Source organism: Fonsecaea monophora (genome assembly GCF_001642475.1).
Source record: "Fonsecaea monophora strain CBS 269.37 chromosome Unknown Scaff126, whole genome shotgun sequence".
In the NCBI taxonomy this organism is placed as follows: Eukaryota; Fungi; Ascomycota; class Eurotiomycetes; order Chaetothyriales; family Herpotrichiellaceae; genus Fonsecaea; species Fonsecaea monophora.
In genome coordinates, this window is record NW_019174057.1 from 32,561 (window position 1) to 59,732 (window position 27,172).

Below are 27,172 nucleotides of genomic sequence, written 5' to 3' on the forward strand. Positions count from 1 at the left end.
AGGCCTAGCTCGCCAATCGCCATGATATACGATTGTCCGAGGGGCCCCGAGTTGACCGTTTGGCTCAACAACCACTTCACTTTTTTCTGCATCCTTCGCGAATCCTTTACTCCATATCGCTCTAATAGTGAAGTCTGCCGCGGGCACCCCAAATAACTGATCGAATTTCACTTTTGCATGCACCCAGCCAAGATTGGGCACCCTCGAGCAGGCCCTGATTTCATTCTCAGCACATGTTACCTCCCAAAGACATGTGCGAGGCTCGATATTTCAAGCCCAACACACAGGCTGAGAATGGAACCACCTCCCTCGCGAGTCCCAAGACGATGGACACCAGAGGAAGATGCGGTCCTGCGGACAGAGGCGACCTACCAATGTAAGTTGGGACATTCGCATCTGATTGGCCACGAGACTCTGAAGGCTGATAGAAGACCAGTAATCGCTGCTGGCTCAGTTAGAGATTGGAACAGAATTGCAACCAAACTTCCAGGTCGAATGAACAAGGACTGCCGCAAGAGATGGAGCAAGATATCGGAGAATGTGAGGAAGGGTAACTGGTGTGTATCGCAAGATTCGACGCCAGCTCCCGTACTATACTAACACTGTCGTTTAGGGCGGCAGCTGAAGATGCGAAACTCAGAGACGCTGTTGCCGCAATCGGAACAAGGTTCGCAAAACTCGATGTCCACCCACAAATCTCTCTCCGCTAAAAGGTGTCGACAGATGGACTCAAGTCGCAGAAATGGTTGGTACTCGACATGCCGATCGTAGGTCACCTTCCATCTTTAAAAGTCGACTCGAATGTTGAAACACGAACATTGACAACTAAAACCTCACAGAATGTGCCAAGCGCTGGACCCAATGCCTTGATCCCTCTATCGACCACAGTGACTGGAGAGAAGAGGAAGATAATAGGCTGCTAGCAGAGGTCGCTGCTTCTGGTCGAGACTGGAGGAAGATTGCAGAGTTGTTCCCTGGCCGTACCAAGTTGGCACTCAAGAATCGGTGTGACCAAGACTGCCCTTCAATTGGCTCTTCACTTGTGCTTGCGACTAATTCGCTTCTGCAGGTACACGGCTCTCAGACGAAAGCAGCACTCTCAACAGATAGCAAGCAATAGCCAGAGCCCTCAGCCGCACCCAAGTTTTTCCACCCAGGTTCATCGATCAGGGAGAGACGAATTGATGCAACTATCGGACGAGCTTCCCTCGAGTGAGGAGGAGATCTGTTCTTCGATGGGATCGACGAGGCCGCCATCACGTTCCTCGAACCACAGCAAGAAATCTCAAAGCCAGGCTGACAATTTCAATATGGCCATGGATCCATTGTCGGGGTTGACGACTCCGGCTAGTCATACCGACTCAAGCGAGTTATTTCAGTATATGCCGCACACTCCCAATCAGAACTTCGGCTTTCAACATCGCCACAGCATCGACCATTCGCTCCTGGACTCAAGCAACTTTTCACCGTTGAATTTGTCGATGAGCGAGCCCATGTTGACACCTCGACCTGAATACATGCCAACGTCCATGCTTGATGCCACGTACCCGGTGCATGCTTCAAGTCTCCCAAATGAGTGGCTTTCCGGGGGCCAAGCTTCGAACCAACACATCCAAGGCTATCCATTCCCCGAATCTTTTGATATTTCGTCCATGAGTGGGGTCGATCGACATTATGTGCCTCAACAAACATCTTTGAGGAAGACCACCATTGTGCTCGAGGATATCGAGGAGACCACATTGAGCAAGGTCATGAATATCCTTATCCAAGATAAAGCAAAAGTGAGGATGGAGACAACGCACTCGGACCGATCTTCATAACGTAGGTAAAGAGGACCCGTGGTGTGACGAGGGTTCATTGTAACATGATCAAGTTGCTTCAAGCCCAGTTTTGGGTGAAATCAAGTTGAGCGTCGGCGTTTGGGAGCATGGCGGATTGCGAAATGGCAGTCGGATATAAATGCATCCCTGGGTTCTTGGTGGATTGAACCTCGGACTGACGGTCACCAAGACCGTATCGGATTTCTGGGGAGTCGCAAGACATGCAGCTTGCTAGTCAACATGGCAATCCAATGATCTGCCGTGATACCAGTATATTGATGCTGTGACACTTCTGACTAAGGTCAAACAAGGACGTGGTGATCCCGATAAAGGTCTCAATAGGTTTGCTCCAGAGCAACCCGTGTGTCACAGAACAACGGAATAGGTGGCTAGTTGTTTTCATAACTGACCATGGATTTGCTGGCAATGGTCCGAAACCCGGTTTCCAGACAGACTTGTACTTCAGTTGCATTGAGTGGAAGCAGTGGAAGTTTTGTCCTAGTCCACAGGGGTCAATTCGACTCGCTGTTGAAGGCACACACAAGTTGACGGTGATCGCAGCATGTCGGCCAGGACATTCGGACAGGGAGCGCAAGAAGCCAATCTGAGTCTGTTTTGGGTCTGTTCCCGCGGAAGGTCGATAGATACCAATGGGCGGAATCCGACAGGCGGCACTTGTCCAGAGTCCGCTATTATGAAGGAAGGCATATTCTTCTTCTTTCGTTAATCTCCAAGCGAGGCAAAAAGGAGGCCTGAGCACTCCTTGTCGAAGATGAGCTCCTTTCCTGTCAGTTGAATGTTGAGCTTGTCTGCGCTGTAGACCTCATCGCAGCGAGGCTCCACTCCACAAAACAAAGGGCGTCTCAGAATTTACATCTCCACTTTCGCGAGATGGTGGCAGTACAGATGACGAAATCGGACAGAATGTACTCGGTAGTTACTCATTGACCATACAGGACTTTTTTTGTGAGTCTTGTCGCATCGCATCGACCAGTTTTCGAGCAGTGTTTTATCGATGTGAGCGGCGCTTGCTCGAGTCAAGATTCAACTGTGTTCAAGGACGATGGTCAAGTGCAAGTCTCCAAGGAAAGCGACACTGGGTTTCCTCCGCAGGTGTTCGAGGACCGTTTCTGGTAGATAATCCGGATCTGATGAGAGGCTTGACATGGGTTTGTGGGGAAGACGCCAGTCAGCTATTGACTAGCTACATCCATACATGTGGCTGCGCATCAACTGCTGGAGGACGCGATCACGTGCGGACCTCAACCCGTCGACCCCCTCCGTCCACCAGCCTCGCTCTGTAGATGCTTACAAAAACGACCTTGAAAAACAAAGACAATGTCACACAGGATAGAGACACTAGTCAAGGGAGGATTGTATGCAATATATAATTACAGATTGTGGCCGATTTGGGTTTACGCCAGTCCAAGGCGCCCAGGACTCTACTTGCGTGGAAAGAGGGGGACACAGAAGAACAATATGTGGGAAATATGTGATTGATAGGGAGAAGTCAGATACCCTTGCCGGTCTAGCTTAGCTACAGGACAATCGCTCTGAGAAGCAACGCAGTGGCTGGACACCGCAGCCAGGTCATTTTGCCGACCAGCCATTGACCACCACACCTAGTGCCGAGAGCTCCATGGCTGCTGATCATGTTTGTCACCATCTGCTCGTCGGTGGGATACATATTCGACCTCGCAGTCCCACTTTCTTCCTCATGGATCCAGCTCCCATGCTGCGCAGCAGTTCAGGCTCCAGAACACTGACGAGGCAAATCTCAACCTCGATTACGACGACATATAGAGCAAGTATTGTGGCGCTGAAAGTGATCGACTCGGGGCTGTGCAATTCCAAAGCAGGGGGAATGGGGTGCTTTGTACCAACAGACGCCTTGTCCAAGGGTTCAGCATCTTGCTGGTCGAGAACCACAACCTGCTGGGTCAGATGATGGGAAAGAATCCAGACTCCGGTTGTCTGCAGGGCTCGCCGATCTCTGGTCCGTGATATGTCTCTGACTGGAGAGCCTGCATTTTGTGCCGCCTCTGCTAGGATGGTGGCCAGTCTACGCATAGGTTGGACGCGCTGAGAAATCCCAATCGGCACCACAAACTTCAGATCTCACTCAGGCCGAGAGTCGGGCCTCCGCAACTTCCGCGACCCCCTTTCGTTCCCGTCAATTGAAAATCATGCCTCCACTGACGTGGAAGAGCTGGCCCGTGACGAATTCGGCCTCTGGGCTCGCGATGAAGCTGATCATGTGGGCGACATCTTTCGGCTGACCGTACCGCTTCACGCACTGCTTTTCCATGGCCTTGTCAAATATGGGTTTCGCGTGAGGAGAGCTCCAGGTTGTCTCTGTCATGACGAGGCCTGGAGACACGACATTGGCCGTCACCCCCGGACCGGCCTCGGCAGCGGTAGCCCGTGTAAAAGCAACAAGAGCACTCTTAGATGCCGCGTAGGCCGCCAGGCCAGGTTCCGGGTGTGAAACGGTACCAGAGGCTATGTTGACGATCCGCCCGTAGCCTGCTTTCTGCATGTGTGGAAGCACCGCGCGTGTCAAATAGAAGCAGCTGTCCATGTTGACCATCATGACCTTTTTGTACTCTTGAGTTGATTGCTCCAGGAGGGGGCAAAACGGGTAGATGCCAGCAATGTGCACGAGGACATCGATTCCGCCCAGTGAGGAGACCACTTCGCTGATCATGGAGCTGACTTGTTCTTCCGACGCCAGATTGGCGACCCGATAGGTCACATTCTTGCCTTCAGAGATGAAGCTTGTCTCGACCTTTTTGAGCTGTTGCTCATCCAAGTCTACAAGAACCACATTCGCTCCCTGGTTGGCAAAGAGGGCTGCAGTAGCGTGTCCTATCCCATGCGCTGACCCGGTCACAAGCACCACTTGGTCGGTGTATTTGTCGCCGTAAGTTTTAGATGGTGGTATATTAGCTCCCTGTTGTTCCATGTTGGCTACCACTTCTTCAGGTTTTGAAGGTCAAGTTCCAGCTCGTACTGGGTGATTCGAGAGATTTGCGAGTTCTATTGTGCCACACGTCCTTCTGCAGCGACCTCATATTGCAAAAGTATGCCGCCGTCGGTGACCGAGGACGGAGGATCGTGCTGCTCGTTTGGGTCATCGCCACCTCTTTCGTCATCTCCTGGACATGCATCTGGACCGACAAGTCCCTGTTGCCGTTTATGAAGGCCGCTGAGTCTGGGATTTGTGGATCAAAGGTAGGTACGCGGTACAGAGACACTTTTGGCGGTTAGTCGGCGAAGTGATCTGAGAGGGAGTGTTTGCTTGGCGCAGGATTGTTCGTTATAGCCATGAGTCTTGAGAGAGTCCAGACCCATTCGGGGCTTTTTGTTATTAAGCCATCGACCTCCGGAGGGCTACCTTGGGTGCTTCTAGCAGGGCAATGGCCGCTACTCCAGGTGGAGGAAGCATTGCCGAGCCTCTTCCTCAAATGTTATGTGCTGTTTACTCGGTACTCCCCTGCCGTAGGTCGGGCAGATTCAGCCTCGTCCTCTCAGAGGCCGACCGGACTGATATCCATTTGTACAGATGCATCCTATACATTCTCTTAATAATGGATACAGGAAGCTCCTAAAAGGGCCTTGACATATGCAGCCAAATTGGTTTGATCACCTCGCAGTCATTCATTTCATGCATTTTTACGGCTTACAAAACCTTCAACAAGCCCGAAACTACCGAGTACATTGCCCGCCCCCTACAACTGCTCATTCACAAACAGACCTGCCATGCCCTGCCCCGTGCCGATACACATGCTGGTGACGAGGATCTTCTTCTTGGTCCGTCTGGCCTCGCTCAATATCGTGCAGATCTGTCGTGCTCCCGTGGCGCCCAAGGGGTGACCCAGGGCAATGGCGCCACCGCGGGGATTCATCTTCTCGTGCTCGAGGCCGAGTGTGTTGAGACAGTAGACGGCCATCGAGGCAAATGCCTCGTTGATCTCGAAGATGTCAATGTCGTCCTTTGTCAGGTGGAATTTGTTGAGCAGTTTGGGGATGGCGGCCGTGGGTCCGATACCCATAATCCGTGGGGGAACGCCAGCGACGGTGGCGCCGCAGAATTTGGCCATGATGGGTTGACCGAGTTCGAGAGCTTTGGAGCGTTTCATGAGCAGGATCGCAGCAGCTATTTTTGGTTCCAGATCACGTCAGTCTCTAATTCATTCTCCCATCCTATCGTAGGGATATAAAACGTGGGAAGTGCTTACCTCCATCGGTGACCTGACTGGCATTTCCACCGGAGGTCTTGTCGCCGAATTGCGGCATGGCGGGACGAATCTTCAACAGACTGTCGAGCGTGGTGCCGTATCTAGGACCCTCGTCCTTGGTCAGGGTGATCTCACGGATTTCTCCCGTCTTGGGGTCCTTGACCTTTGTGGTGATGGGCACGATCTCATCCTCGAACCAGCCGGCCTTCTGGGCGACCTCAGCCCTCCGGAAACTCTCGCAGGCGTACTCGTCCTGCATTCTGCGCGAGATGTTGAAGTCATTGCCGACGTTTTCCGACGTCTGGATCATAGGCTGTGTGCAGTCGGCAGCTTCCTGGTTCGCCATGATCTCCGGGGAGAAGGGAGTGTCCTTGCCGGCGGCGTTGCTCATGGACTCACCGCCCATGGCAATGCCGATGTCGATCGACCCATTGGAGATCTGGTTGGCGATGTCCTGCACGGCCTTGAGACCCGAGGAGCAGAACCGGTTGACGCTCGAGGCGGCGGCGGTATGGGGGAATCCTGCGGCCAACATGGCAGCACGGACCTTGTATGCAGCGCGCGGGTCGCCGACCTGTGCATCACCAAGACGGTGTCAGCTTTCTACTCTTCTTCTGTTCGCCCATTTCCCAGATTTCTCCTGGGTTGTCATATCTTACATTTCCCAAGCAGATATCCTCGACAATGGCAGGGTCGATTTTGCTCTTCGCGACGACTTCCTTCAGCAGCGCCCAGACAATATAGTCGAGGTCGGTGTCCTTGAAGCCGCCCTTCTTGCCCTTTGCGAGGGGTGTCCGGATGGCGAGGGTGATGACAATGTCATCGGGGTTCTTCTGGGTGCTGCATGTTGACAAAAGCGCCACTGTCAGCGACTGCACAATCAGAGAAGCTACACAGGTAGCTCCGGAGCTGAGTTGGGTTGGACTGGACTGGACTGGACTGGACTGGACTTACATAGCAGCCACACCGGTCTTTGAGGAGGAGAGGTGCGAGAAGATGGAACCGAGTCTCTGTGTCGCCATTGTGATTTTCTTGCTCTGTATATACAGCTACAGGAGCAGTTTTCAGTTATGGAAGAGCAAGTAAGGAAGAATATGGGGAGGAGGAAGAAGAAAAGGGAAAGAAGATGACAAAAAAAGGTGACTTGACTGATTTGATGATTATGATCCCCAACTTTCAACTTGTCCTCCTTGCTACTCTTGACATTTATCGCCGGTGGACGATGTTTGCCCCAGATTATCGCCGCCACTTGACAACTTGAACCTCGGCATCTTGCTTCGATTATTTACTACTTGGGCCCTCCTAGACTCTTTGTCTGTTGTTAGCCCCGGGGGTGTCGGGAAGGCGTAGTGGGCATTATACATGCCTAACATCGCCTAGGGGCTGTTTGTCCTGTATCTACGAGTACGAGGACCTTACCAGTCACCTCGTATCCCGTAGGTACCTGCCGAGTACTTGTAGTTGCTCGTACTGGTAACCCATCGTTGCCTGCCGCTTTATCCACACCACTCCGACCTCTCAAGATCCGGTGGAATCGGGACTCCGGTCTGATCACAAATCTCAAACACCTACCACCACAGCACCACCACCACTCACAAAGCGTACTGTCAAGACGTTTGTACTGCAGACCTTCGTGCGTAAGAAGCGTAAGAAGCCGGGACAAGGGCGGCCACCGGTGCTGCCGAAGTCAACCCCTCCGTAGATACCATGTGTACCTTGGTTAATTACTTCCTTTACTCTTCTCTGGCTACTGCTCGGCAATATGCCCCTCTCTCTCTCTCTCTCTCTCTCTCTCTCTCTCTGTGCAGAAACTTCCATTTCATGTCTTCGGTATGGTTTCTCATTGGTCAATCTATCGTTTCCTATTTCATTCTAGTTTTGCAGATGTTCTTCATGGGAAAGAAAAAGAGGACAACCTCTGGCAAAACGAGACACATCCCCAGTTGATCACGCTGTCTAGTATTGGTATTGACTCGCCCTGAGGCTTTCTTGCTTCCCCAACGCCTGAAAAGAAGATCGTTTTCCCATTCGCTATGCATGACACGTTCCACGTACGTCCGTCCATCCCTCATAAAAGCCGGTGGTCCAGGGTCCATTGCCCGTAGACGTGGATGGGCTACCCCATCTATGATTAACCCGCGTCCAAGTCGCGTGGGAAGACAAGATGCTGTATTCCGCCCAGAATCGGTCCGACATTCTATTTCTCCTCGACGCTGTCGGGCTTGATGGCCTCGCCGTCTGCATCCTTCATCTCGGTATCTTTGGGCTCGTCCGGTGGTGCATCCGCCCCTTTCTTGGCCTCCTCTTCCGCCTTCTTCTTGGCTTCAGCCTCTGCTCTCTTTTTAGCCGCCTCCTCCTCTTGCGCTTTGAGAATTGCTTGTCGCTCCTCTTCGACCTTGTCTTGGTAGCGTTGGATCACGGGACCTGCAACGAATCGGATCTCGTCCATCTTGGCCACATACTGTGCCTTGGTGGCATCATCACCTTCATCATACAACCAATCCTAGCAGAAGTTAGCCACAAGTTTCGGCTTCACAACGAAGCGCACCGGGGGAAATGCTTACCTCTGTCTGCTCCAGCTTCTCTCGGATCTTGTCCTTCTCTTCCTGGCTGGCAAAGTCGGCGTATTGTTCTTCGATCTTGCCCCGGAGCTCATAGATGAATGCCTCCAGCTCGTTCTTCTTGTCTTCAGTATCTGTCACGAGCTTGTCTTCCATGTACATGGCATTTTCTAATTCACCAAGTTGAGTCTTGGCTGCCTCATCCAGTGACGCAGTTCCTGCGACCAGCTGCAGCTCGCCTTTGCGCACTTGCTTCTTGACCTTACGCATCTTAGGCTTGGCCTGTTCGGCAGAGCCGTTGGGTTGATCGGTCTCCATGGCGTCGCCGTCTTTCTTTGCTTCCGGCTCAGGTTCCTCCACTTCGACATCCTCCACGTAGTAACCGCTTTCGAGGTTGAGGATGCCGTGCAGGTTCAGCCGCGCCTTGAGTTTGCATACCATGAAATCGTCCTTTTCGTCAGCCTTGACTCCTTTGACGGAGAAGCGCCCGATCCAGGGGTTGATCTTTCCGGGAAGCAATTCCGGCTTGGCGTACCGAGCTTCCAGATCGAAGGGCTGTTTGCGGTAGAAGGTTAGGATCTTGGTAGAGGGCATGACATTGCCCTTGTTAAAGACGGTCAAGCTCGTATCTTCATCCGGAATATCCGGTGATTGCTCCCAGGTGAACTCGATGGGGTAGGTGACGATGTCGTGGACCGAGAAGTCTCGGACACGGAAGACAGGTGAGAGGATGGCGCAACTGAATGCGCAGCCCCGAGCGATAGCTTCGTCCTGATTGAGAGTGAAGGAGAGAGGCTTGCCAAAGAATTTGCTGATTCGGTCCTTGATGGACGGAACGCGAGTGCACCCACCCACCATCTCAATGGCATCGATATCTTCAACCTTTACCTTGGCTTCGGCCAGGGCCTGTTCAAGCGGGGCAGTAACTCGATCGAGAAGTGGCTTAATCAATTCCTCCAGTTCGTCACGCTTCAACATGGCTCGGACATCCTTGTCATCCATCAGAGACTCGATACTGAGAGGGGCCTGGGCATTGGCGGAAAGGATCTTCTTCAGCTTCTCGGCAGCCGCGGCGACACGGGTGATGGCCTTTGGATTGCTGGTGATGTCGAGCTTGAACTTCTCTTTGAATTCCGCCGCAAAATGGTCTACGAGGGCTTTGTCGATGTTGCGTCCACCGAAATGCCGGTCAAAGGTGGTGGCCTTGACAGCCAGCTCACCCTTGCGGAATTCGACAATGGAGCAGGTGTAGTCGCTGTAGCCAATGTCCACAAAGCACACTCGACGTGGCTTAGCCTCACCGTCGGGAAGGTCGGATTTGGTGATACCGTAACCCAGGGCGATGGCCGTATTGTCGTTGATGAGGCGGAGGAGTTTGAGGTTGGCAATCTCGGCGGCATCGAGCATGGCTCTTCGCTGGGTATCGGTGAACCATGGCGGGCAGCTGATGACCACGTCCGAGACGGGAAGTTTTAGTTCCTTGCTGGCCGTGTCTCTGATCTTCCCCAAATACATGGCAATCAATTGGACGGCCGTGAATTTTTGCTTCTCCCCGCGGTATGTGACTTCGGCTCCCACCTGGCCATTGACGTCCACCAAAGGTGCAGTAATGTACTGCTGCTCGATGGCGATCTCAGGGTCATTTATGGTTCGGCCGGCGAGGCGTTTCAGCGACGAGATGGTGTTTTTGAGATTCGAGATTTCCTGGGTCTTTGCGGCTTCACCCAGGTATCGACTCTTCGGACCAAAGCCAACCAAGGATCTAAAAGGGCGGACGTCAGTTCCAGCAGTCACCTTCACGGTAAGGCTAGATCAAGGTTACTTACGGTGTAGATCGGTTCGACGTCTCATTTGTGATCTGGTGAGCAGGCGAGTTAGCTATTTGTGTTTACAATTTGAGACTGGTCTTCTCTTGAACAGGGAAAAGGACAAGAACTTACAATGTCGATACCTTTGTTGCGCGCGACACCAATCTTGGTGCTCTGGGCTCCAAAGTCAACGCCGACGACGCTCATTGTCAATGGCGCCTCAATTCAAAGTAGAAGGAGGGGAAAAAAGGTTTCTCGAGGTATTTGTGTTGGTTGCGGTGATGTGATGGGACAGATTTTGAGAAGAGGAAGTGAAATCGTGGGAGACGAAACAGGTGGTAGAATTAAGCAAAGAAGAGGGATGGTGATAAAGCCACTGTCTTCTTTCAACAGAAAGACGGCAACAGCAATTGACTTGGAGGACAGATACAAATCAGACCAAAAATTTCACCCGCCCAAAGGGACCATTTTTCGCAAAGGGCCAAACAGCAGCCTGCCTTGTCCAGCCGCCAACCGCCTCCCGCCGTCCAGCCAACGACGAGCCAGTGAGCCAGGAGCACCAGTAGCTTCGCGCAGCTCGATGGTTGTCTTTTTCCCTTGCAGCCAAGCCCGCGGACGTCACTCTCCCACCCGCCCCTGGTGCCGCAGCCCACAACCACCGCATCTGGCAATCTGGCATCTGGCATCTGGCCCGCCATTTGCCATTTTGCACACAAACTGCGCCCACCGCAGCCACCAGCAGCCTCTAGCAAACACGGTCCAGCAATCCTTGGCCGGGGCCTGGTGAGGCTGGCTCAACGGGCAACGCCTTGTCCATTGTCTCCCAACCCAACCCCGGCTTCCTTCAAATCACCCTCAGACACGACATCCGCTGGGCAGCAATTACGCTTTACCATGACTTCATCTCCGAGATAAACCCAACTCCCAGATCGATAAAATGAGGCGTCAGTCAGTCAGCGTATCCCCTCAATCCCGACACATGGTGGCGTGAGGTGGAAAACATCAAGGATGCTTGTGGTAGTGTGTGGGGCGCATGAACAATAATACATTTGCTAATGTTTACCTACTTGTTATACATATACGGAGTACAAACGTCCTCCGTCCTGGATTAAGAGATAATGATGTGAAACATCTTGTCTTGTTTCCTCTCTCCATAAGGCCGCCATTGCCGTGGATTACACCATTCTCCCTGGACTTGGACTTCTCTTCCGTAACCGCTGCTTTTTCAACGACTGTCGCTTGACCTTTCCTATGTCCTCCATGTCCTCTTTTCCGTCCATACCAGAGAAATCTTCTTCCACAGAAGCAGCCATCATGGGACTGTTTCGCCCCAGGGGACTTCGGCTGTCACTCTCGTGGTTTCTCGCCGCTTCTTGCCGACTGTCGCCGTGTTCTGCAAACGTGAACATGTCTCTCGAACCTTGCAAGACTGGGATAACTCCTGCCGTGTTACGTGTTGCCAAGTGACCTTCTCCCAGGAATCGCCGAGTGTCTGCGACCATGCTCCTCGGTCTTGACTCCATATCAACTGCTCGACTTGGCCGATGCCTTTTCTCATTGTCTTCGCTGAAGCTATTGATCCATTTAGGCGTGTGTACCGACAAACTATCCGAATCGCTCATGTCAAGAGATTCATGCTCGTATCGATGTTGCTGTGTGTTGAAATTGACATGCGATGGTGTGGGTGAGGCCATTTCATGGTCCGGCATCGGTCCAGGCTCTTGCTCTGCAGAAAAGAAGCGGCCCTCGACGCTGGACGACGGCTGGAGTGCTGAAGGTCGGGTGCGGCGCCGACGGAATTCAATAGCGGGCTTAAAGGTTTCTGGAACAATATTCAAATCGTCTCCGGTGGCGATGGCATGTTCGATTGCCTGTTGGGGTGTTACCTTTGCGTCTGCTGCTCCTGCATCTGCCCTCGGCCCGCCCCAAGTTCTTTGGCCTGCAGTGAAGACACCATACACCATATAAACCCAGTTCAAGAACGGGTTGAGCATAAACATCATCGGATACAGAGCAGCTTTCCAGCGGTGCAGCCTGATGGCAAAGTAAAACATAAGCAACCAGTTCAAGCCGCACGAGATGCACATGAACTCCCAGGGCAACGAGTCCACCCGTGTGGAAGTGCTTGATATCGCGATAATGGTGATCAACAGAAGGAGGGCCGTCGTTCGAATGCTAACAGTGGCAAAGCGAAGAAAGCAGAGCATGGGATACTTCCTCCACAGACGGCCGTCTGTCAACATGCAAACTTCATTGGTGATAAACCCTAGAAACCACCGACGCCTCTGCTTGAGTAGAGATCGAAATGTTTGGACCGCCTCGGTTTTGCAAAAGGCGCTGGTACTCAATTGGATCTGATACCGCTGTTTGGCACCGAGCATGAACAAATGTGTTAGCCACCGGTCTTCGCCGAGATGTGTTTTGGCGTAGTCAAAGAGATCCTCGCACTCTTCCGCCTTGTCCGAGAAATAGAACCGTGCCATGTTTCGAAAGGCCGAAAATCGAAGCAGAGTCAGGGCTCCCGGCAGACATGTAACGGCTCCACAACCTGATTCAACAGATCTTTCAAACAGCTGCCCGTGAACATACTCCATGTCCTGCAGCAAGGTGATGAACGAATGCTTCTTTGTGGAAGACGTGATAATACCAGTCATCGCCAGCATATTGTGTTTACTCCCGGGTCTGAGTTCCATGTCGTACATAAAGTTCTGTATGCACACAGGATCCAGGATGCAGTCCGAGTCGATGAACAGAATGAAGAGGTCGTCCTTCTCCTGAAGGTATCGTTTGTAGATCTTGTCGATGAGGAGAAAGGTCGCCTTCTGACAATGTCGCTTGCCCCCGTGGGGGAACCTCGACACGGTGACTCGGGCCCCATTATACGCCACATCAATGGATTTGGGAAAGTCCTTCAATGTAACTGGCACGCCTAGTCGATCGATTGTCTTCAGGTAAAGCTCGTCAATGTCGTCTCCGTCGAAAGAGACAAACACGTGGATGCACGCAGCAGGGTAGTCGCAGCTGACTACCGAATTCAGTGCTGTCCACAGAGAGTCCGGTGGCTCCTTGTAGACCGGCATGACCACGACCACCTTTGGGGCGGTCTGCTCATTGAGAGTATATTTGACCCGCTTTTGCCGTCCAAGAGGGACAACAACTAGTTGATAGACGCAGAAGAGCCAGGGGATCACAAGCATGGCTGCAAAGGAGTAAAATGCAAACTCCTGGAGGATGGAAGTCATCAGAGTAGGGAAATATTGTGTGAGATGCTGTGGTAGAGGCAGCGTCGCAATCATCACCGGCAAGAATATCCCCCTGTGTACGATCATTAGCATTATATGCTCTCGAGGAAAACAGCAACTGACTTGCCGGAGGAGGGTGAACGCCACCATCAGGAGCACAGCCAACACCTTTTGCGACCAGTGATCTGCCTTCATATATGCCTTTGCAAGGCAATAACAAAACGCTGCTACCCACAAAAACGATTCGAGAAAGGCTGCGAGAATGATGGGACCAATGAAGGCAAGGGAAATAATCTATACCATTAGCAAGAAGTCATCGCTGTGTGGCACGAACGTTCTCACTTCGGGTAACGTCCAGGGCCCACTGAGAGATTCATGCTCGGCCATATTCACTTGCGTCGGTGACACACCATCCAAAACCAGCAGACGCTGAAAGGAGCCTTGATCCGCAAAATTGCTTTTCTGTTGAGAGTGGTGGCGGATATGCTTCAGCAAAGAGCACTTGATCAAGGTAGTGTGCAAGAAGTGATCACGACGTCGGGATATCAGAGTTGTCGAAAGTTTCAAGGTCTCAAGTGATGGACGAGAGGACCAAAGGGAATGAGCGATAGACTCTTGGATTTCGGCGTATGAAGTGACAGCCGTGAAAGCAACCTGGGAGCATCAAAAGGGAGTTTCTGGGTTCTCGCAAGGAGAGAAAAGTGATGGACCTTTGGATCAGAGAATGATATTCAATTCATGAAGATACTGAAACGGTGGCATGCAGGCCGTCGCCAGAAAAGTACTATGAGTCGGAGTGCGCTGGATAAAGTCGAGCAATGAGAGGACAAGCCAGTAAAGAAGATGATAATGAGGAAGCAAAGGCCAGAGAAGGGGAAATAAGAAGAGGCAGTTGCGTCCACAGTGCCAGCTTCCGCACATCCGGCTGGCAAGGTGGTGATTTCCAGTTCGACCATGCTGGTGAAGGACGGATGCCCAAGCAAAGCGTAGGAGAAGCAGTGGCATATGCACGATGGCAGCTTGCAGTTTGTGGCCCACAAAAGGGAAGGAGACGTTGTCACAATGAGACGAAGTAAAACGATGCTCAGAGATGGAACGTACTAGGAGCGCAGTTAGAAGAGAGAGACAGGTTCGTGGTCACCGTATATCATCCATCTCTTGAGCAACGTTTCACCAGCATCCAACAAAGTGATATGCTCATATAAGAACCAATAACCAGACTCCAAAGCCACACCTTCCAGCCCAGTGCCTTCTACAGCCGCAACCTGGGTGTATTTACAAGTGGAAATCCCCGCTAACGGTGCTGTCAACGTCGGTCCAAGCGCTTGAGGGAGTACGTATCCCATCTGCAAAGTCGCTGAGGATGTCATCAGAACTGTCTTCTGCCTCACTGGCGTTGATATGACCTGCACTATCAGCAATGCTGGGCGTCACGGAGGCTGGGGGTGTTGCATCCAGAGGGGCTGCACCAATGACAAAAGTTCGAGATGCATCTAAATATGTGCTCTGGACCGGGAGGGATACTTGCGACTCATGTTCGGAAAGAGTATGCGACGAGACCGAATCTGCCACAGAGAAATACTCTGATCGATCTAGTGGGCGGCGAAGGTAATCGGCAGACGGAATAGAGAAGTCCGGATCAGGAGCACTTTCCGTCGTGGGTGTAAGCTCAAGCAGGCTTTCTGAAGCATGGCTGGACAGGATTTCCACTGGTCGTTCAGTCAAAGGTAGATTCCATGCTTCGCGCACCTCCCGCTCGTATCTTGACTCGAATGGATCTGGAGGAGTTTCATCGAGCTCCCTCGCAGAAACGGGGCGGGCGGTCGACAGATGCAGAGCGGGGGGTTGCTGATCTCGTTGCAAAGGGACGAGTCTCTGCCGTAGAGTGGCGGACTGCGCTGAGGGTTCGGCGCCAGAGAAGTGTGTTGCTGGGGCTGTTTGTTCATCTTGTGCCGGTTGCAGTAGAATACCATTCTGGTCCACCAGAGTATCAAAAGTCGGGCTAGACGGTGCTTCCTTCTCTTGATCCGTGAGCCTTCTTCTCTTCCTCCTCTCTTCCATGATCCGTCCTCGCTCCATGATCTCAGCGATTGCTTGACGTCGACGCTCCTCGGCCAGTTCGCCCTTCTCTTCATGCATCGAGACGTCTGTCGAAGTGCGTCGAGGACGGGGTCTCGGGCCAATCTCGTCGCCGAGGGAGTGCAGGCCCATGGCTATCCTGTGCCTTGTCCGCTCTATCCATGCTCGCACTTGAGGGTTCTCATATGCCGCTATACTGGCTGCCACCAGAACAGAGACAGTGATGATAATTCCTATCGGAGGCATGGTCGGTTAGTGTTGCCCACGAGCCACAAGAGAAATGAGCATGAGGAAACCTTTGACAACCCTCAAACATGATCGTATGAGCCGTTGGCAGATGATGTAAGGGGAGGATGGCGGTATGCAACGAGGCACGGGGACACTCACCCTTGGCTAGCGGAGCTGGCATTTTGAAAATAAACCTGAGGGTATTTCTCTGAATAGAGAGTTCTCGGAGTGGAAGAGAGAGAGGAAGGGTGCAGGCGGAAGGTCGCCGTGGTTGAAGACAACCTCGGGGGTGTCCAGGGATATCTTGAAAACGGGTCAGCCTGATTGTACCAGCGTCAAGGATCATACGAGGCACACAGGTGAGGCGGTAGCGGTTCGGAAGGAGGGAGGAAGAGGGAACTGGGCTGCGCCACCCACGCCATTTTTGGAGAACGACGAGGCATCAATATTACTGCCACCAGCTGCTACTGTACGTGCCCCGCATGGCTGTTTGGTGGGACTTGGTTGGCAGCGTGGGAGCCTTGGATCCAGCCTCGGCGCGTCCATATCGACACATCGGGCTTCACGCGACTCCAAATTGAGATCCGTGGGAAGTTATACACTGCATAACCAACAACACACCTCAACGACAACGCATGACAGAATGTCTCGAGCAAGTTCCGCTGCTCAGCCAAGGGCCTTGACATTGACCGAAGAGCTCGAGAAACTCGAACAGTCCATCACATTAACACTGCAAGGTTAGCTTAGACCAGAAGCATGTTTCATTCGCGCACATCCATTGACTCGTACACGTTGCAGAAATCGATCACAACTTCAGTCGAGCACACCGCATAGTGACGTCGAGCATTCTGCCCATAGTCGAACAATATGCCACACATTCAAAGGAGGTCTGGGAGGGGTCAAGAGTGAGACACACTCACATTTGGGAAGAGACAATGCTGAGACCAAACGCAGTTCTGGAAACAATTTTTTGAATCGAGCGCCAATGTGTCCCTGTCAGGCTACGAAGAGCAACAGTCTCACCTGGAACATACAGACACCACAGTGACCGAAGACACCCATACTACCACACAGAGCACCTTGGAGACGTCGCAGTCGTACGAAACTCCTTCGGCGCAACACATCTCCACAGACTCAATCCAGGACTTGGACCTCTCCAACATGACCATCTCGCCCTCCAGGAGCAGCACACCGCGACCGAATATCACGCAAAAGTTTCAAAAGCAAAGCAATGCTACCTTTGCAGACTACCCATCGCCTTACGAGGCCCTGCGACAAGAAGTCCACAGCACGGTTGTCGACAACACGTCCCTGACCCAACCGACCATGCCCGAAACCCCTGGCGGCCGACCAGTATTTGCCACGGACAAGATTGCCGTAGAGACTCCCCAGTCCTCGCCGTTCCTCCCTCCACGACCGACCTCGATCCCACGCCCATCGACTGCCCGCAAACGGACGGATCCTCTGCTGCACCGCATTCTCGACCGAAATTACCGCGTCCAAGCTACACCGCTCACAAGTGAGCATTATGCAAATTGGCCATCGACAACTCGTGGAACCCCCTCGACTACGAGACATGCTCGATCTGCCACACTAGGCAACTCGACTCTCTCGTCGAGCCCAGAGGCGCCTCCACCCGAGCTCCACCCGGAGATATTCTCCTCGCCCGAACGCAGGAGACCAATTCCCGGAGTCAGTGTTCTGACACCGTCACGGGCACGATCCAAATCCCAGCCCTTGAAGGCACCCGCCCGGACACCGGGGGTCTGGGACAGTGACGATGACGATCTCGACGACGACATTCTCTTCGACCAGTCCCCACCTAAGACCATGCAGTTCCACGTCCCCCAGAATCGCCTGTTGAGGACTCCAGCCAAAGAAGCGTCGAAGCGGATAGTCGAGGACATTCTGACCAATGCCGGGATAGATTACGGGGAGGAAGAACTCGATTTCACACAGGACATTGAGACCGAGGGGTTCGAAATGGATGGCGATGGGGAGCCGACCAGTCCGAGTGTTGTTCGTAGAGCCATGAACATCGAGGATGAGACATTTTGACGTAATGTGACATGACACGGGAGAGGCGAAAGATGCGGTCGATCTGCCCGAGTACGCGCCCATGAGGCGAATATATACTGTCTTCAAACACGATGCGAACCATATACAAGAACAAGTTATCATGGAAAAGATCATCCAACGCTCGTTGACAGACAGATCGTGATGCCGTCGCGCGGTATACCTGGTATTTTGCTCGCTCCTCACTCATCCATACCCCAGGGTCACGATATTCATTCATTCATTTATCTTTCCATCCCTCCCTGCATAATTTCATCCGTCTTGAGTACCGTGCTTAGTCGATCATCAAAGCCAGGATAGCCTGGTGTGTAGTAGCCCATCGCACCCATGTAACTGACTGACCGACTAACTGACTGACTGGCTACCTATCTGATCGACTACCCAAATGTCCAGTATTAGATTCCTATCTAGATATCTACGTAAGTATCTAGATGTATCATTAGTCAGCTTCGTTTGATTTCCCTTCCTTTCCTTTCGCTTCCTTTCGAGCAGCAACAACCGCAACAACAAACAGAAACTCGACACACATGTCACATGGTTACCTATTTTAGAGACGTGAGATCCAGCATCTTATATCCAGCATCTCACATTCGTATTCTGTGTGATTCCACAACTCTTCTCCTTGCCTCTTTCTCACTCTCACACCCTCGCACCCTCGCTTCTCCACAGCATCATCTTCTCTCCCGATCACAATCGTCAAGATTGTCTATCAGACACAGACACATCCCGACAGGAGAGCAAAGACATTTCACGATGTCAACACCAGAGCGACCATGACGCCGACAGCGAGGACGAAGGACCTGGCGATACCCGCCTCGTGGATGGCGGCGCTGCCTGTGTAAGGTGTGATGGGCGGGGTGAGGACCTATGTAGATTTCAATGCCCGGCGGTCGGGCGGGAAAGGTTAGTAAAGTAAACAGTACAATGCCACACAGATACACAGACACACACAATGAGTCTCTCTCATATACTTAAACAATGTGTGGCCAGCTAAGAGCAAGAGCAACTCATCCAAAAAGGTGGGGCTTAAGAGACATACCGTATCAATGATGTGAGCCACGCCGTTCTCCAGAATCAGATTCGACGCGACAATCTTGGCGTTGTTCACAAAGTAATCGTCGCCCTGGACAGTCACCGTGACCGTCGTGCCGGACTGCGTCACGAAACTCGCCCCGTTGCTCAGGCTGGGGAGGTAGCCCGCAAAGTCCTGCACGACGTGGCCCGCCAGGACGGACTGGATGCTGCTGGGCGACAGGGACGGGGCGATGTTTGCGGCGGCAAAGGCCTGGTTGGTGGGGATGAAGACGGTGATGAGAGGCGTGGCGTCCAGGGTCGTCGACTGGTTCGACGAGTTGGCCAGGGCAACAAAGGTCGATTGGCCCGTGGTCTGGGCCGTGGTGGACAGTGTGGCGGGCAGGGTGAAGAGGCTGTGGAAGTGTCCAAAATCTCAGCAGGTATGTAATGGTGGATTGTCCATCTCGAGGACGACCCGACCGAGGTACACACATATTGAATGAACCAAAGCCCACAGATTCAAGATCTGAGAATGTAAACAAGTGATATGAATTCGCTCCACTTACCCGTCAGTAGTATGAATCACTCCACCAGCGAAAGGAATGTCGGCCGTTATGACCCCGACCGAGTTGCCCAGCCCTGAAAAGATATCCACGAGCGTGTCCACCGTGTCCTGTCTGGCGAGGAGGGTCGGAGCCGATCGCTTGCTGGATGTCGTCTTGGTACTGTTTTTCGGTTTCGAGACGACCTTTTGCGTGGCTCCTTTGAGGTTGGCATTGGTGTCCTTGGTCGCAACCACCGCGCCAGGTGGAGTCCGGAGGCCGTTGATCTCGCTCTGGCTTTGCGTCGCGTGGAGAAGCAATTGCTGTTGCTGTGCTGGCGTGAGCGTGTCGCGCTTCCTCAGCCGCGTTGCGTTCACTGTGCTGCCAATGAATTGGTCGGTCGGAGCAAAGACGGTAGGAACTTCCGCGGCATAAGCAGCTGAGACTACAGGGTCCGATGCAATTAGTGCGGCAAACTTGGCGGCCCCTGCTGCGATAAGAGCATCGTTCAATGAGGGAAGACTTGGCGTTGGCGATGGCGACGGCCACACGGTGGTTTGCCACGACTGCCACGTGGGAGACTCCGATGGCCAAGAGTGTGGTGAGTAACTGCTTGTCGGCCATGAGGACCACAGAAAGCTTTCCGAAGACCAGACATGAGATGAGTAGCTAGACGGGCCCCAAGAGCTCGAGTATTCTGGCCAAGTAGGTGCTGAGATAGAGGGAGTGTACGTCGAGGGCCACGGGACGACGGATGACCAAGTTTCCGAAGTATAGACAGTCGGTGTCCACGCGGGAGTCTCCTCAGACCATGGCGGCTCGGCATAGGAACTGGGAGAGGGCGACCAGGTCCAGGTCCAGGATGGGCGGGTAAATGAAGGCACAGTCGCCGGGAAGTGCTGGGCAGTGACCGGAGAAATTCCCAGCCCAGACAGGGCGATAATGAGTTGAAACGACATGATCAGACTGGGAGCTGCGGCTCACAGAGTTGGAATGCAATGGAGACAGGAGGAGACCAGACTGCGTGAGCGAACGTGCAGGATGTTGAGCCTACTTTGGTACTTCTCTCTTTTTTTTTTCTTTCCCACCAAAGTTGGCTGCAAACGAGCGAGCATAGATTCGGCAGAGCCTCACCGTTGCATCATCCAGAGGAGAGCCGGGGCGTGACTTACCTATATGTCCGTCTTTCGACGGACCTTTCCAGAGTGGACGAAGCTGGCTTCCAAAAAGTCCGGCTGGCCACGAGAACTATGTAGAAACCGGGATCGTCGATGGAGGCTTGGGCGGAGAAAGCACGTTTTCAGCCTGCCATATCCAGGAATAGTCCCTCTCCTCTTATTGTTCTTCTGTTCGCTCGATGCCCCTTCTGCAGAGGCTGCAGGAGCTGCAACGGTGCAACGGTGCGACGGCGCAGATGGTGCCATCATCGAGTAAAGCAATGCAGTGTGGTGTGTGGGCGTGCGTACGCTGTGCTGTACTCAGGGTGCCTGCTGGACATGCGTCGATAGCGCAAGTACAGTACCATACCTGAAGAGTGAGAGCAAGGGTACGCGGCGAACTCGGTAAGAGTTGTAGGTTCAGGGTCGAGATGAGGCTCCAAGGGTTACTCAAAGCAGTCTCGTGCAGGGGAATTTCACACTGCTTGGATGGGGATGGCCCGCACCTTTAGCCAGTCTCGTATCGGTGAACGCGAGTTGGGCAAAAGGCTTGCAGTTTTAGGCTGTTGTTTGACGTAAATAGGAACAAGCGTCGGAATGTCGACTCGAGACAACCTCCAAGGGCTAGTGAGGCTCGTCTGTCTGCTTGGTCATGGGCACTGTGGGTAGGCACCGACGCTGCCTGGTAGGTCGATGAAAACCCCGAAATCCGGGGTCGTCGTCAGAGAAAGCTTCTCAAAGGGCGGAAGTGCCCGAGTTCGCCGGACTTTGGTTGTCACCTTTCTGCAGTTTCGAAGTGACCAATAGGGGGTAAGATGGTACAAGGTGGATCCACATTTACAGCTTTCTGTGCTTCCATTGGCTTTGGTATCCACTGCAAAACCCAAGCATCCACCAATAGAGCAGAGGATAATGCCAGGCTGTGGGTCCAGACTTGAGCCTGGAAGCGTCGCTGTCCTCGTCTCTCTCCATCCATCACACCAGAAACACCCACCACGATGGTGGCTTGCATCGACACGCTGGCAGCCCGACCCATCATTCGTATTGACTCTCCTCTGCCCAACCAGATTGGTGTCCTTCTCGAACTTGTGACCGTTGATTTCGATCGTCAGTCAACATTGTTTTCCTTGGTCCCGGCCGGAACGCTCTCGCAGATACCAGCAGAGATTGGGGCCGCCCATCAGAGTCGACTTGTTGTCGCAGCGGAGCTCTTGGTCGCCGATCATGCACCGACTCGAGAGAGCTCTGGCTCGAATGGAATGCATCTCCCCATTTGGCCCCCAAAAGGTGTATCGCTCGCTCTCTGTTGGGGTAAAGGTTTCTGTCAAGCCATGCATGTGGCCGCTGGAAAGGCAACCAGAAGCACCCTCAACTGCAGCCGCATCTCCCGGATCGGATGCATTTAGACACCAGTTCAGCCAAAGGACTCGCGTCGGGGAAAAATGCATCCTCTTCTGTCCAAGCATGAAAGCAAACCTAGACACCTGGGAATGCTAACTTTCCTTGCCAGCCCTGCGCGCTCTTCCTGAGACTCTCCTCCAGCTTCCGTAGCAGCCACAACTCTTCAAGAACAAAGGGAGCCAAAGGAAAAACTCACCCGAAGCCACAACAGTCATGGTTTTCTCCAGTCTCGATCCAGGGCGCCAAACCTATCACCTGTGGCGCCGCTTCTCCATGCCCACAGAGCACGGGTCCAGAGATGCCATTGCGGTACCCGCCAATGTCGCCAACGAACTCAACTCGGCATACACCTTCATGCTACAGTTGATCATAGTCGACTTCTGGGTCATTCTGATTCTGGCAGGCGTTGTGCTCTTCCTGGGCAAGGAGAAACACAGCCATAACAGTGGGGTGATAGCCACGGGAATCTGGAATTCCAGGGACTCACCAAGCGTCATCTGCAAGTTGACCGGCTCCTATTTCTTCAAGATCAAAGACCGACGGCGTTTCCATCTGTTTTGGTGGACGGTGCTGGCAGCCGGTTTTGTGGTCGCCATCTATGCCATCCCAATCAAGGTCGCGCCGTATATCATCATTGACAATGCCGCGCCCGTAGCCGCCTCCGCCGTCTATGTTCCATCACTGAGTAACACCCCGGACGAGAAGAACGGTGTGCAGATCAACGCGCTCGAGGCGCCATCGGCGTTTCGCGCTGCGGGAAGTGTCTTGGTCGCCAACTCCACGGGCCGCACGCATGTGTTCATCGATCCGCCCGAGACGCTTCAAGACCTGGGCGACGGCGAGGCAGTCATACGCGTTGGATACAACTATACCATCACTGGCGTGGACTTTGGCCTGCAACATTATCCTGACCTCGTGCTGAGCGTCCAAGGGTCGTGCCAGACGGACTATTCCTGGCTCCTGGCCGAGTCGGTAGATGATTCTAACATCATCAATGACGAATACCTGCTTTTCAACGATCCCAATGAAGGCACCCAGAATGTATCATTCTACGATAGCGCCAGGCCACTGGGCTATTTTTTCCAGGGACTTGCCTCGCCCACAGGACCTGCCGGCAATTGGACCTGGGGTGCACTAGTCTCCTCTGTGCAGCGCCAGAGCATCACAGCCGGCACAGATCCTTGGTATCTTACTGTTGCTGATGGCGGCAGCGACGTTGGATTCATAGTCAAAGGCGGACGACCCGCACTTTCGTGCTGGCAGAACGACGTCTGGTCGTATCGTGGGCATCAAAGCACAGCTGTGGCTCTCGATTCGACGTCCCTGCCTGGACTGAATCTCTCACCAGGACTGCAAAATGTCTTGGCTCGCTTTCTGTCGTTGCCCAAGATCGTGACATTGGCCACTCGCCTCGGGGCCTCAGCGCTGGTGTCCACCGATACTTCGCTGGGCGAAAAGTTTGATGCTGGCGCGTCCAGCTTCCACGACGACCTGCAGCGACTAGTGTTCGCCTCATATATCGCCACAATGAACACGCTTACCGATACGACCCTGTTCTCCACAAACAATTACGGCCTCCCGAACCAGGTCATCGGGTCTGACGGCGGTCCCGACCCCGGAGTCGACGCGTTCGTCATCTGGAGCAGCAATGTGTCAACATTGTCAATTCTTACCATCATTATCATCCCCGTCATGACAGTCGTCATGAAGTTGATCGTTTGGGCTCTCACGGACCTGCCCTTTTCCTGGTACCGCATCCAGGCTTTGCAGGCGACGGTGCTGTATAGTTGTCTCCACGAAAAGGCAACAGGAATCAACGATGTCGAGTGCAACCGACAAGGCGATCGACCATGGGTCAAACAAGGGGACCACGAGCAGGCTGTTTTCAGGCCGCGCTTCGATAGGGAGAGTCGAACACTTAGCTGGGGTGCAGCAGAGTATGTTAAGTTTCAAGTTTGTTTCTTTCAACTGCCATATCCCTCCGTACTATCACTGCTCGCAGGCTTCCTTGGCTTCACTTGAGTGCACAACCATGAATTGAAAACCAGTGACTTACCCTTTATAGGCATCGGGAAGTGACCCTTGGAATCGGGCCGACGCCGCTAACCCCGAGAGGCACCAGCAACCTCGAAGTACCAGGGGCGAATGGTAGAACAGAATACTTCCAACCACAGCCTCAGAGCCAGGTTGTAAATGAAAAGCCAGCGTCGAATGTCGAGTCGCAGATCTCCAGCGTCCTCACTCCATCGTCGGTGAACCAGCCGCTCCTACCCTCAAGTTCTCAGCCTCGATAGACCTTTCGTCGAAGCAAATGTCGATTAGTTGGTGGGTCATCCTCACATCCCAAGAGAAACGAGATGTTTGGGGGCTCCGTTAGGTTGCACTCTTGCTAGGGAGCACTGCCTTTGGGAAAAGGCCCAAGAAAAACCCATGCTTCATTGATTGAGCCTACTGCATTGCTCCTCTTTTTCTGAAACACTGGTCCATACCATACGGTCAACCGCAGGAGTTACAATAATGGTGATGCTGTTGACAACGACAGTAACAAAGGTTGTAACGGGCGTTTGTGTTCTTGTTGTGTGTAAATCAGACGAGTTCCAGGAAAAGGCTGCCCTCGTCTTGAGAATGTTACCGTTGATGAAAGGGTGGGGTAGCCTGCAGCTTTCAGTAAATGTGGATATCAGTTCATAAAAGGTCTGCTAGGTAGACGGGGCAATTCAGCCTATGGGCTACTGACACGAACCCTGAGTATGCAGCCTGGATATAATGACGACGATCAAAATAAGGTCTTGGGCGCTCTGGTGCAAGTTGAAGTCCATCAGTAACGCTTCCGCCAAATAAAGAGATTGCCGTTTCCCATCTCCATTCGACCAAACATGGATATGTTGACGGTAACGATGCCGGATTTGGGCGAAATCGGTAGAACACTTATGCTCGTCGTCGGTGCTTTCGTACTGGTAAGCGACCTCGGCGTCAAAGTTGATTGAACACTAAGGAGGGAAAGATTGTCGTTTGTTGGCTTCTATACAACCTCTTCCTTCATCCACTGTGTCATTACCCAGGTCCAATCTTATGGCGAGCAACCCGTCTCACGTGGATAATTGCACTTCAGCGAGGCTGTTTGCATCGGGATCTCCTTCGACTGCATGACAAATATGGCCCAGTGGTCCGAACTGCTCCTGATGAATTGTCGTACATCGACGCCCAGGCATGGAAAGACATCTATACCTCAAGACCAGGTCACGCTGCCATCGAACGAGGCGGAATATGGTTTCGGAAGTCGCGACCAGACGAGCCTTACAGCATCATGGGACACAACGAGGACCATCATGCTCGATATCGAAGAGCCTTCATGGGCGCTTTCAGTGAGAAAGCAATCAAGGATCATTCAACACTGATTGAAAGTTATGTCGACCTGATGATGCAGAGGCTTCGAACCATGACTACCCAGAATGGCGGTACAACAATCGATATCGTGTCATGGCTGAACTTCGTAACGTTTGATATCTCGGGTGACTTGTCGTTCGGTGAATCCTTCGGAAGCACATCGACAGGAAGTCCACACCCTTGGGTTGACATAGCTTGTCGCTTTGGGAAGGGTGTAGCTCTGGTGGCCTCGATCAACCATTACGCACCACTGCAGAAATTGCTGAAATATGCCTTACCAGCCAAATTACGCCAGAAGATGATCTATCACCGAGAATTGAGCGCACAAAAGGTCCGTCAAAGGCTGCAACTCCAAGAGCAAAGACCCGACTTTGTCAATGCCGTGCTCAGATACAATCAGGAGAAGGCGGAGAAGGTGACCCCGGAAGAGCTGGAGCTGAACATGAGTGTCTTTGTCTTTGCTGGCAGTGAAACAGTGAGCTCGGCGGTTGCAGCAATATTATTCGGACTGTTGGAAGCGCCCGAGGCAATGTCACGAGTTAGCCAGGAGATCAGATCTGCCTTTGTTTGCGAGCAAGAGATCGACGTGGCCACCGCATCCAAGCTCGAGTATCTAACCGCTGTGATCAACGAAGGCATGCGGCTTGGTCCACCTAGCGTCATAGGGGTTCCTCGCACTGTGCCAGCTGGTGGGGAAGAGATATGTGGGAAAATGGTGCCTGGCGGAGTAAGATCTTTGCGTCCTTCAGTCCGCTGCTTTTGCTGACCAGTATTCAGACATTTGTCGCGGTCAATCAATATCCAGCATTCCGATCTGCAACCAACTTTCTTGAACCTGACAGGTTCATTCCAGAGCGCTTTCTCAGGGAGCAGAGTGCCGGAAACAACCTAGCCGTCTTTCAGCCTTTCCTTGTAGGACGACATATGTGCATTGGACAGAAATTGGCCTGGGCGGAGATGCGGCTCATACTGGCCCGACTGCTCTATGTCTTTGACATCAGCTGGAACACGACACCACCCATGCATGATTGGGGGGAACAGGAGACATTTATTTTCTGGCAGAAGAAACCTCTTGAGCTTCGTTTGGTGCTCAGATGAGGATAGTCCGAAGGAAGATCGTATGCATTGTTACTGCTGACAGGGGTAGATTGTTCCGTTCTCGCAGGCGATAATGGACGACTCAAGTCGCACAGTCTGTGGCCATGGTGAACATCTGCCAAGAGGACACCAAGTCGGCCGATGTGTAGTCAGAAGCATACACAGTATACAAGAACTAAACAGTGAAGACGCCCTTCTCTCGATTCGAGGACTTGTTGGTTGTGTACATACATAGCAGGCTACGAGGGCTAGAGGGTCAAAGTGAAATTTCTCCGCACGCATTCGCCGCACTTTCCGAGAATGGTCGTTACAACTTTTTGTTGGAGAAAATTATTTTCCAAGGTCAAGTGCGACTGTCTCGCAGTCAACACCTGCCACTGTGAATTTTGTCTCACTTGTCCTAGACCTTCTTACTCGATCAACTAGGCTTCGCTGAGCTCCCAGCACTCAGTTTAGCACTCTGCTGCTTTTCGCGCCGTCAGGCGACCGCTGACGTCTCGAGTCAATTTTCAGTGCTT

General features: G+C 52.8%; 10 protein-coding genes across 10 annotated transcripts; 4 read left to right on the top strand and 6 right to left on the bottom strand.

Moving 5' to 3' along the window:
* Positions 1-294: 294 nt before the first annotated feature.
* AYO21_10639 (hypothetical protein) lies at positions 295-1,820 on the top strand (the record flags this gene model as incomplete). Its single annotated transcript, XM_022660552.1, has 6 exons — positions 295-376; positions 491-557; positions 614-667; positions 724-767; positions 840-1,005; positions 1,070-1,820. 6 exons carry the CDS (start codon positions 295-297, stop codon positions 1,818-1,820), a joined length of 1,164 nt encoding a protein of 387 aa, XP_022507132.1.
* Positions 1,821-3,993: 2,173 nt separating this feature from the next.
* Positions 3,994-4,785, bottom strand: AYO21_10640 (hypothetical protein; the record flags this gene model as incomplete). Its single annotated transcript, XM_022660553.1, has 1 exon — positions 3,994-4,785. The coding sequence occupies one exon, from the start codon at positions 4,783-4,785 to the stop codon at positions 3,994-3,996; it is 792 nt and encodes a 263-aa protein (XP_022507133.1).
* Positions 4,786-5,551: 766 nt separating this feature from the next.
* AYO21_10641 (hypothetical protein) lies at positions 5,552-7,083 on the bottom strand (the record flags this gene model as incomplete). Its single annotated transcript, XM_022660554.1, has 4 exons — positions 5,552-5,979; positions 6,062-6,635; positions 6,721-6,901; positions 7,016-7,083. 4 exons carry the CDS (start codon positions 7,081-7,083, stop codon positions 5,552-5,554), a joined length of 1,251 nt encoding a protein of 416 aa, XP_022507134.1.
* A 1,175-nt stretch (positions 7,084-8,258) lies between these two features.
* Positions 8,259-10,637, bottom strand: AYO21_10642 (hypothetical protein; the record flags this gene model as incomplete). Its single annotated transcript, XM_022660555.1, has 4 exons — positions 8,259-8,564; positions 8,626-10,384; positions 10,449-10,480; positions 10,563-10,637. The coding sequence occupies 4 exons, from the start codon at positions 10,635-10,637 to the stop codon at positions 8,259-8,261; spliced, it is 2,172 nt and encodes a 723-aa protein (XP_022507135.1).
* Positions 10,638-11,605: 968 nt separating this feature from the next.
* AYO21_10643 (hypothetical protein) lies at positions 11,606-13,627 on the bottom strand (the record flags this gene model as incomplete). The annotated part of the gene is made up of 1 exon (XM_022660556.1): positions 11,606-13,627. One exon carries the CDS (start codon positions 13,625-13,627, stop codon positions 11,606-11,608), a length of 2,022 nt encoding a protein of 673 aa, XP_022507136.1.
* A 1,320-nt stretch (positions 13,628-14,947) lies between these two features.
* On the bottom strand, positions 14,948-15,997 carry AYO21_10644 (hypothetical protein; the record flags this gene model as incomplete). Its single annotated transcript, XM_022660557.1, has 1 exon — positions 14,948-15,997. The coding sequence occupies one exon, from the start codon at positions 15,995-15,997 to the stop codon at positions 14,948-14,950; it is 1,050 nt and encodes a 349-aa protein (XP_022507137.1).
* A 625-nt stretch (positions 15,998-16,622) lies between these two features.
* AYO21_10645 (hypothetical protein) lies at positions 16,623-18,037 on the top strand (the record flags this gene model as incomplete). Its single annotated transcript, XM_022660558.1, has 3 exons — positions 16,623-16,716; positions 16,778-16,884; positions 16,934-18,037. 3 exons carry the CDS (start codon positions 16,623-16,625, stop codon positions 18,035-18,037), a joined length of 1,305 nt encoding a protein of 434 aa, XP_022507138.1.
* Positions 18,038-18,803: 766 nt separating this feature from the next.
* Positions 18,804-20,570, bottom strand: AYO21_10646 (hypothetical protein; the record flags this gene model as incomplete). The annotated part of the gene is made up of 3 exons (XM_022660559.1): positions 18,804-18,920; positions 19,095-19,482; positions 19,636-20,570. 3 exons carry the CDS (start codon positions 20,568-20,570, stop codon positions 18,804-18,806), a joined length of 1,440 nt encoding a protein of 479 aa, XP_022507139.1.
* A 1,812-nt stretch (positions 20,571-22,382) lies between these two features.
* Positions 22,383-24,463, top strand: AYO21_10647 (hypothetical protein; the record flags this gene model as incomplete). The annotated part of the gene is made up of 2 exons (XM_022660560.1): positions 22,383-24,106; positions 24,235-24,463. 2 exons carry the CDS (start codon positions 22,383-22,385, stop codon positions 24,461-24,463), a joined length of 1,953 nt encoding a protein of 650 aa, XP_022507140.1.
* A 582-nt stretch (positions 24,464-25,045) lies between these two features.
* Positions 25,046-26,654, top strand: AYO21_10648 (hypothetical protein; the record flags this gene model as incomplete). The annotated part of the gene is made up of 3 exons (XM_022660561.1): positions 25,046-25,126; positions 25,282-26,283; positions 26,334-26,654. 3 exons carry the CDS (start codon positions 25,046-25,048, stop codon positions 26,652-26,654), a joined length of 1,404 nt encoding a protein of 467 aa, XP_022507141.1.
* Between the last annotated feature and the right edge of the window lie 518 nt (positions 26,655-27,172).